This window comes from Halichoerus grypus, chromosome 6 (assembly GCF_964656455.1).
Source record: "Halichoerus grypus chromosome 6, mHalGry1.hap1.1, whole genome shotgun sequence".
Taxonomy (NCBI): domain Eukaryota; kingdom Metazoa; phylum Chordata; class Mammalia; order Carnivora; family Phocidae; genus Halichoerus; species Halichoerus grypus.
Window position 1 is genome coordinate 22,625,510 of NC_135717.1, and position 10,497 is coordinate 22,636,006.

Here is a 10,497-nt window from a genome sequence, read left to right on the forward strand (position 1 = left end):
TATTCAGCAATGACAACTGAGCACAGACACATGCTTCTACATGGATGAACCTCGAAAACATTGCACTCAGTGAAGGAAGCCACACACAAAAGACCCCATGTTATATAATCCGATTTCTATGAAATGTCCAGAACAGGCAAACCCACAGAGATTGAAAGTAGATTAGTGGCTGCCAGGGGCTGGGTGGACTGGGGATCCTGAGGGGCTATGGCTAAGAGATGTGCGGTTTCTTTTTAGGGCTAAGGAAAATGGGCTAAAATTGATTGCGGTGATATGGATGCATAATTGTATAAATATACTTAAAGCTGCTGCAATGGATATTTCAAATGGGTAAATTGTATGTTATATGAATTATATTGCAACGAAGCTGATAAAAAACAAAGTAAAATTAAATTGGGGCCCCTTGTACCCCAGTACATTTCCACAAAGGATTTGAGCATTTGAGCACCTGCACAGATTTCAGAGAGAGGAGTCCCTGCAGTGGGGTTTGCGTCTCCCCAGCCCCCTTCTGTTTTTCAGACACAGGTCACTGGGTGGCCAGCATGACCCTCGTTTTCCTTCATCTGCCCAGCAGGCCCTCATCTTGCTGGACGTCCAAAGCTTTCTGGATTGCTAGATGCCTAAGCTTCCCTGCCTGATTCTGCATTCCCAAAGCAGTGGGCAGAGCCCCAAAATGTTCATCACCTCTGGGTGTGCACAGAGCTTCCTGTGGTCACTGGGTAGGGACAGAAGCCCAATCCTGCCAGGGTGGGGTTTCCTGGGGCTCAGGGTGGGCAGGGATGTCTCTCTTCCCAGTGAGTCATCACCAGACGCTAGCATTTCCGTCTCATTCTGGGGTAATTGCTGTCCTTTGACCCAGCTGTTTGAGCCACCCTTGGTGGGCTGAAAATACAAGTGTAATCACCAAAGTCTTCCGACAAGGGCGTGGGGAGCAGGCGTGCCCATACAGCATGAGGGGCAGATGCTTTATGCAACCTCTTTGAAAGGCCGTCGGCAATGCCCAGCCGAGTTCTAAACGTACTGCTCCAGTCATTCCACCCCCGGGGATTTAACATGGCAGGTGCGCCCATGCACGGGCACAAGGACATACGGACAGAGATGTTTTTGGAAGAGCTGTTCGTGGTAGCAAAAGGCTGGAAACGACCTTCATACCCATCCATGAGGGACTGGCTCAATACATTATGGGGCTTCCAGACATGATATTCAGCCGTCAAGAAACAACAACAAAATAAGCTGCCACATGCTGTAGTCACGAAGAGCATCGAGTGATTCGGACGTCAGAGCCTCAGGTTTACTATCTACGCCCTTCCTCACAGGACTTCTGTACAGATCAAATGAGTGAAATGTGCAGAGCGGTGCCCGCTCTTCCCACGGCGGCTCTTACGTAAGTGCTGGCTGATGTCAGCTCATCTGTGCCAATACGGGAAGACAGCTCCAAGAGTGCAGAACAGGTTTGCAGTCAACTAACATTTCCATACGAAAGGGGAGGGTCCTAGACATGTACGTGCTTATACACGCAGAGAAGGTAGCAATCCAGAAGGACATCCCCCAGGGAAACAGGGATCAGCAGTGTGAGGCTTACTTATCACTCTACCTTGGATACAGTTTGAATTCTTTTTACCTTGTATACATATTTATTTATGTATTAGGAAATATATGTGTATCTTTAAGATTTTTTTTTTTTATTTGACACAGAGAGAGAGACAGCTAGAGAGGGAACACAGGCAGGGGGAGTGGGAGAGGGAGAAGCAGGCTCCCGGCTGAGCAGGGAGTCCGATGCGGGGCTCGATCCCAGGACCCTGGGATCATGGTCTGAGCTGAAGGCAGATGCTTAATGACTGAGCCACCCAGGCACCCCAGGAAATACATGTGTATTTTAAATTTGCTTAGATATACATATAAGGAGATTTATTACAGCACTGTTAGTACTAAGGAAAAAAAATGGGGGAACAATGGAAGTGTCCCCCAAAGAGGGAGGCTGGCTCAAGAAATCCATGTACATCATGTGACAGAATACAAGTCACTCTAAAAATAAAAGAGGCGAAGGGCGCCTGGGTGGCTTAGTTGGTTAAGCACCTGACTCAGGATCTCAGGGTCAAGAGATCAAACCTCACGTCAGGCTCCACGCTCAGTGCAGAGTCGGCTTGGGATTCTCTCCCTCTCCCTCTGCCCCTCCCCTAAATAAATTTTTATTTTTTATTTTTTATTTTTTTAATTTTTTTTAAAGATTTTATTTATTTATTTGAGAGAGAGAGAATGAGAGACAGAGAGCACGAGAGGGAAGAGGATCAGAGGGAGAAGCAGACTCCCCACTGAGCAGGGAGCCCGATGCGGGACTCGATCCTGGGACTCCAGGATCATGACCTGAGCTGAAGGCAGTCGCTTAACCAACTGAGCCACCCAGGCGCCCTCCCCTAAATAAATTTTTAAAAAAAGAAAGAAAAAGAGATGAAAATAAATAAATAAATAAAGGTAAAAGAGGTGATCTATATGTGCTGATATGGAATGATCCCCAAGATACTCCCAGACCAGGAAAACAATTTTTAAAAATAAAATTTCCCACTTTATTTTTTTTTTAAAGATTTTATTTATTTATTTGACAGACAGAAAGAGAGCACAGGCAGGGGGAGCGGCAGGCAGAGGGAGAGGGAGAAGCAGGCTCCTCGCTGAGCAGGGAGCCTGACACAGGGCTCAATTCCAGGACCCCAAGATCATGACCTGAGCTGAAGGCAGACACTTAACCAACTGAGCCACCCAGGCATCCCAAATTTCCCACTTTATTAAAAAATTAAAAGCATATATATGCTCATTCTAGACAATGGAGAAACAACAGAGCATAAGAAGGGAATGCAATCGCTCTAGATCCTGTCCAAAGACAATCCCTGCTGGTGCGCTAATATACTTCTTTCCAGGCTTTTGGTGTGTGTGTGTGTTTGTGCATGCACGTGCACGCACACACGCACGTGCATGCACATGTGAGTGTTTTACAAAGCTGTAACTGTACTCTATATTCTGCTATTTGAATTTAGCTCCAGAGCCGAAGCACTTTCCCACATTATGGCAAATTCTATAAACATCCTTGCTTGGTTGCCTGATGTTCTATCAAGACGGAGGCCCCCTGAACGACTCCACCACCATCCCCCGGGGCACTAGGCGGAAGGCCCTGGCCTTGACAGTGACAGAACTGGACTGTTCACACTACACGCCCCGTACCTGCCAGGGTGGTGCCTCTTTGGAGGCCATTTTGCTTGAACAACCCAGGTTGCCATGTCGACAGTAAACAAAAAACACGTTCGCTTTGCAGAGTGCCAGGAGGAGTGAGGTTTGGAAAACTGAGCTGCTATCCCCCTCCGAAGCTGCCTTGGGCAACATGAACCCCACAGAGCCTGCTTTCGGTTACCTAGGACGGTGGGCAACCAAGAGGTACATCTGGTCCATAACTGGTCATTCGACCAAGTTCGGGGAATGGGAAGTGCAATCAGACAGTCCCCAGCCTTGCAGGAAGTGGCTGACTCAGACAGAGGATGACAGATGCAGGCAGAGGTCTGCTCTGAGCCCCAGGGATGCACAAGAGATAGCCGGGCAGGGTGTCTTAAAACCACATCCCGAGGGGGCCAGAACAATCACTTGAACAGACCAGACCGAGACACCAAGTTTAAAGAGGTTTCAGGCAGAGGCGTGAAAAAGGAAACCTATTCCAGGAACAGGGAGAGGTGTGGGGTGAACAGAGCCCAGGAGGGTCCCTGGGGACCAGGAGTGCGCCCATCCTCGGTGACGATTTTGAACGATGCCTTGTAGAAATTTTAAGGAGGGGCGATTTATTGATTTGTTTGTTTGGGAGAGGGGAGGTTACCTGGCTGTTTTGCTTTATTTTTCTTCCTAAAGTCTTTTCCTGCACACAAGTAATACATAGGTGTAGTTTAAAAGTCCCGGATGTTTAAAAATAGGTAAAATGTAGATAAAATCCCCCATAACGGCACCCTCTCCCCCAGAGAGAATCACTATTAACTAGAATTGTGTACAAATTCCTCCATACAAGTTTTTGCTATGTAAATACTAAGACGTGTGTATATTTTTTTGATAAATGTGGGACTGTATTATATTTCAACTTGCTTTCTTAACAGTATATAAAAATAAAAATAGCTACCATTTTTTATTCTAATTATGTCCATACTGTCCTTATGGCTTTTCTTTTCTTTTTTTAATTTATTTATTTGACAGAGAGAGAGAGACTGCGAGAGAGGGAACACAAGCAGGGGGAGTGGGAGAGGGAGAAGCAGGCTTCCCGCTGAGCAGGGAGCCCGATGCGGGGCTCGATCCCAGGACCCTGGGATCATGACCTGAGCTGAAGGCAGACGCTTAACGACTGAGCCACCCAGGCGCCCCTGTCCTTATGGCTTTTCATGGGATCTTCCCCCCAAATGTGTACACACACACACACACACATATCTTGGCACTGTTTTCAAGTCAAATCACATAGAAACATCATCTTTGTTTTAATGTAAATACAGTATTCTCTTAGGACCATGGTTTAAAATTTGAATAAGCCCCTCTTAAAGAGAGGAAAAAATGAAACAAGACAAAACCAGAGAGGGGACAAACCATAAGAGACTCTTAATCTCAGGAAACAAACTGAGGGTTACTGGAGTGGAGGGAGGTGGGAGCGTTCCAGTGAATGGAGGTTTGCCTACAGGTGTGGCTTTCGGATGTGAGCCTCATGAGGGCAGGACACGGTGGCCTCTATCACTCATCCCCAGGGGCCATGCTCTGCACACAGTAGGTGCTTCATTCAGAATCAGGGAGTGCTGAACTCACTGTGGGTGCCCTCTTGCCAAAGGACACTATTTATGTAAAACATAAATCCTAGTGGGCCATTTGACAGTAGTTATTAAAATAAAAAATATAGAGCTCAGATGGCAATTTGATCTCCAGAGAATCCTTCTCAGCCAAAGTGTTCCCGCTGGGGGTACTATTGGCATCCGGGACGGGACAATTCTTTATTGGGTGGGCCTGTCCCTTATATTGTAGGATATTCAGCATCTCCGACCCCTGGAACGCTCAGTCAGCGCTTCCTTTAAAGGCTTCACTGTGGTCACATTTTGTGGTCAGGGACTGGCCATCTGGTCTGAGACCCTTCAGCTCCTGGGCCCTCCCAGTGTCTGCCACAAAGCCCCAACCGGGTCACGGTTCCTCTGGAGAGGCAGCTGCAGGGTCTGCCCCCACTGGGAGGCCACCAGGATCCTCCTTCCCTGGAAGTAGTCCCTCTTCTGTGACACCGACCCTCCCAATCTCACACCCGGGGTCACAAAGGACTGGGTCAGAGAGAGGACGCGTGACCCAGGCTGGGCCAACCAGATATTCGCCCCCTTGCTTGCAACTGGGATGGAGAGGGCAGTAATGAGGGGGCGCTGGGGCCAGCGGGGGTCCATTTTCCCGCTGTGTAGACTGAGGCAGAGGAGAACAAAGGACAGGTAAAGAGAGACCGAGAGAGACAGTCCTGCTGCCTTCCGGTTCCTAGACCTGTCCCCTGAGAGACCAGACGTTCTTTCTCCCCCTGGGTCCCAAGAAATAAATACCCTTCTTCCCTGGAGCTGGGGTGAGCTAGCTTCTGTTTCACGAGCCCTGGGCCCTCCAGCCCCCACTGGCACCCAGATTCCCTCACACCAGGTACAGGATGCCTCAGGGATCCGCGTCTCCTCAAGCCGCCCTGACCCAGTGAACATAGGAGCGCCAGGCTGCTCCCGGCCTTGCCACGCTGCCCTCCCCAGGGCCGGGCGTGAGTCTCAGAGGCTGGCTGAGGACACGAAAGCGAGACAAGCCGCCACCTGATCCTGCAGGGGCCCCCCAACCTCACAGCGGACCCACAGGGCTGTTTCTGGAGCTGCCTGCCCCACAGAGATTTAATCTAGAACTCTGGCTCTGACAGGAAGAAAATACCCAACTGTCCAAGAACTAGAATTATTAATTTTCTAAAAACAGATTAATTCTGAAGTTAGAGAAGAATGGCTCCAATTCCCAATCCCAAAGTGGTAACCTGCATTTTGCTTACAGTACTAACAGATATCTTCTGTTGGTGGGCATCAAATTAAATAAGGATAACATTACTGCGTTTAAAATTTTTTTCAAGGCGCCTATCTGGCTCAGTTGGAAGAGCACGTGACTCTTGATCTTGGGGTTATGAGTTTGAGCCCCATGTTGGGCATAGAGATTACTACTAACTAAATAAATGAAATTTTTTCATCACCAGTTATGATTCAAAAGCCCAATAATGTTCACCTTTCCCCCCTCCTTTATACCAGCTTTACCGTAATATGAATACAAATCCCTAACAAAATAAGTACCCTTTTCTTCAATTCAGAAGGATGCCCAACTCCAATCAGTGTTGTTGTTGTTTTTTTAATTGTTTTAATTAAGATTTTAATTTTAGGGCACCTGGGTGGCTCAGTTGGTTAAGCGATTGCCTTCAGCTCAGGTCATGATCCTGGAGTCCCTGGATCAAGTCCCACATCGGGCTCCCTGCTCGGCAGGGAGTCTGCTTCACCCTCTGACCCTATCCCCTCTCATGTGTTCTCTCTCTCTCATTCTCTCTCTCTCAAATAAATAAATAAAATCTTTTTAAAAAAAAAGATTTTAATTTTAATTCCAGTTTACGTACAGTGTTATATTAAGGCAGGGGCTTTTTCGATCACACCCAACATGAAGAACTACATTTTACATCACGTCCCTGGACCCACAGACACATACATCAGGGGTGAAATGCAAGTATTTACATGATTAGAGCCTGGCCCTCAACCACCAACTGGGTCACCACATTTATGTGTGTGAATGTGTGTGAGCACATGTTCCAAAAAATAAGATCTTTACAGGTGCCTGGGTGGCTCAGTTGGTTGGGCAACTGCCTTCGGCTCAGGTCATGATCCTGGAGTCCCACATCGGGCTCCCCGCTGAGCGGGGAGTCTGCTTCTCCTTCTGACCCTTCCCCCTCTCATGCTCTCTCTCTCTCATTCTCTCTCAAATAAATAAACAAAATATTAAAAAAAATAATAAGATCTTTACAATTTGCAGTGGTCTCCCATATTTCCTAGTCTATTCTGTTCTGCTGCATTTTTTAAAAAGTTGGTTAAGGTTTTCACAACCCAGTAGTGGGTCCTCAGCAACTATTTCAAAAACACCTGCTCTAAAGTAATGAAACTTGTTTTAAGCCATCATAATCCTCCCAGCTTAACAGGCATATCTTCCAATCCAGAATTTAGAGTGCTGCCCAGGGTTTGGAAACACAGGGAAGACCCCAACCAGTGATCCCAGCTCCTCCATCCTTTGCGGCAGGTGGGCGGAGGGGAAGGGGGGAGCTGGGTGGTCCACTCACCTTAAAATGGAAGGAGCTTGCGGGGGACCCGCTGGAGCCATACTGCTCACTCTTCGTTAGGTTGCTGTAGTAGTTATTAACCTTGGAATTAACATTCTCGTGTGACCTGGGGTCATCGGTGATGGGGCAGATGAAGTAACCTTCCTCATCGTCACTGTCGGCCTCGGACTCGCCGTCGTGACCAGCCCGGGGGGTCTGGCCGCCATCAACACCTTCCAGGCGGAAAATGAGGTCTTCGTCTGCCATGTTCCCGGGGTGCCCGTGTTACCCAAGGGGTGGGCAGCAGAACCAGAGCTGCAGGGCAAACACAGCGGTGCGGGTCCTATAAGGGAAGCAAGATGGTGGGTGCCGGGGCCAAGGGGGTGAGAGCTCGAGGTGCACCTCACCCTGAATGCCCCTGGTGACAAAAAGAGCTAAAGCCCTTGGAGTGAAAAGTACAGCTATCTTTTGGGGAGGTACACTTAGCGGCAGCATCTAGAACATTTTAAATATACAAACCTGTCGGCCCAGTAATTACACTTTGATGAACTCAGTGTTTGAAATAAGGCAGGGAAAATACATGCTTCTTAAGCAACTGGAGTGATCTTTTTTAGAACATAAAGTAGATCCGATCATTCCCCTGCTTAACGCACCCCCCCCAACCCGGCAGCTTCTCTCCACATTAGTAATAAAATGCAAACGGCTTTTCAGGCTACAAGGCCGGCTTTAGTCTGGTCCCTGCCCACTTCTCCTCTGGCCTTGGCAGCTCTCCAGGCCCACTGGCTTGCTTTCTGTTTGGTGAACACGGGGAGCCCATTTCTACCCCAGGGCCTTTGTACTTGCTATTCCCTGTGCCTGGAACAATCTTCCCAATCTTCCAACAGTGGGTTCTCTTTTATCAGTTGGATCCTGACTCAAGAGAAAGCTGGAGAAATCTCCTCAGGCTCCTCAATTCAAAGAATTCCTCTCAAATGCACATCTTACTCCCTAGCACATCTCTCTGCTTTATTCTCTACGCAGAGATTTTCCCAAGCTGAAACCTCTTTTACTCTTTTACTGTCTGTATCCCCAGTGCCTCAGAGTGCATGGCATAGAGTGGGCACTTGATACACACGCCCAGAATGGTTGAGTGGCCCAAAGAATGTTCTTCTTAGCACGATCAATAACAGCAAAAAAAAAAAAAAAAGAAAAAATGCTAACAGTCTAAAATGTCTATCAGTGGAGGTTTGTTAAATTAATTATAGCTCTCTATACCATGCACTGTTGTGTGACTATTACAAAGGGGAAGCTCTAGATATACAAACACATGCAAAAAGAGTCAAGAAAAAGTTCAGCAAGATTTTAAAATACAAAAGTCAATAGTACTTTTGTGCACTTAGCAATGAAAGATCCAAAGATGAAATTAAGAAAACAAGTCCATCTATAAAGAACATCAAAAAGAATAAAATACTTGGGAATAAACTTAATAAAAGAAGCACATGACCCGTACACTGAAAAATAAAACACACTGAAAGAAATTAAAGATCTAAAAAAAATGGGAAGATATTCTGTGTTCATAGATCAGAGGATTTAAAATTGCTAAGACGGCAATACTCCCCAAATGGCTCTACAGACTCAAACCAACCTATCAAATTCCTAGTGGCTTCTTTGAAGAAATTAACAAGTGCATGCTAAAGCTCATATGGAAATCCAAGGGACCCAAAATAGCCAAAACAGTCTTGAAAAAAGAGGAACGAAGTTGAAGGAATCACACTTCCTGAATTCAAAACTTGCTATGAAGCTACAGTAATCAAGGCAGTTGGTATCAGCATTGGGAGGGACACAGATCAATGGAATAGATTTGAGAGTCCAGAAATGAACCCTGATGTTTATAGCCATTGATTAGGACAAGGGCGCCAAGACAATTCAATGGGGAGAGCATAATCTTTTCAACAAACGGTGCCGGGACAAGTAAATATACACATGCGAAAGAATGAAACTGAATCCTATCCTTACAACTATTCACAAAAAATAACTAAAAATGGATCAAAGACTTAAATATGAAAGTAAAACATTATCTAACTCTTAGAAAACAACACAGGAGAAAATCTTTGTGATGTGGTGCAGACAAAGCCTTCTTAGATATGACACCAAAAGAACAGATAAATGAGGCACCATCAAAACTAAACACTTGTGCTTCAAAGGACGCCAACAAGAGAGTGGAGAGATCATCCACAGAATGGGAGAAAAGTTTTGCAAATCATATAGCTGATAGGGACTCTATAAAGAACGCAGACAACTTAACAATAAAATGACAAATAACTCAAACAAAAACTGGGCAAAGGGCTTGAGTGGGCTTGAATAGACATGTCTCTAAAGAAGATATACTCATGACCAGTAAGCACATGAAAAGATACTCAACATCATTAGTCATTAGGGAAATGCAAGTCAAAGCCACACCCACTAGGATGGATATAATAATTAAAAAAAAAACAAAACAGAAAATAACAAATGTTGGCAAGGGTACAGAGAAACGGAAACCCTCATACACTGTTGCTAGGAATGTAAAATGGTACAACCGCTTTGGAAAATAGTCTGGCGGTTCCTCAAAAAGTTAACCACAGAATTATCATATGATCCAGCAATTCCACTCCTGGGTATACATCCAAGAGAAGTGAAAACATCCACATAAAAACTTGTATACATATGTTCACAGAAGTATTATTCATAATAGCCAAATTAGGGAAACAACCTAAATGTTCAGCAACTAATGAATGGATAAACAAAATGTATCCACACAGGGAATCTAAGCAGCCACAGAAAGGACTAAAGAATCCAACACTTGGGTGAACCTTAAAATCATCATGGTGAGTGAAAGAAACTGACCAAAAAAGACCATATATTGAATGATTCCATTCATATGAAATGTCCAGAGAAGGCAAATCTATAGAGACAGAAGGCACGTGAGTGACTGCCTAAGGATGGGGAAGGGGAGACTTGGGGGAGGGAATGGGGGGCAATTGCTAATGGGTTTCTTTGGAGCTGGCAAAAAATGTTCTAAAATGGGGCACCTGGGTGGCTCAGTCAGTTAAACGTCTGCCTTCGGCTCAGGTCATGATCCCAGGGTCCTGGGATCGAGCCCCACATTGGGCTCCCTGCTCAGTGGGAAGCCT

General features: G+C 46.1%; 1 protein-coding gene across 1 annotated transcript in view; it reads right to left on the bottom strand.

Annotated features, from left to right (window-relative positions):
- The window catches only part of EEF2K (eukaryotic elongation factor 2 kinase), a 62,673-nt gene that overhangs the window by 39,984 nt on the left and 12,192 nt on the right, over positions 1-10,497 (bottom strand). The window contains exon 2 of the mRNA XM_036097363.2: positions 7,367-7,688. Within this exon, the coding sequence (XP_035953256.1) occupies positions 7,367-7,612 (246 nt within the window). The 5' untranslated portion in view covers positions 7,613-7,688. The remainder of the gene's footprint in view (positions 1-7,366; positions 7,689-10,497) is intronic.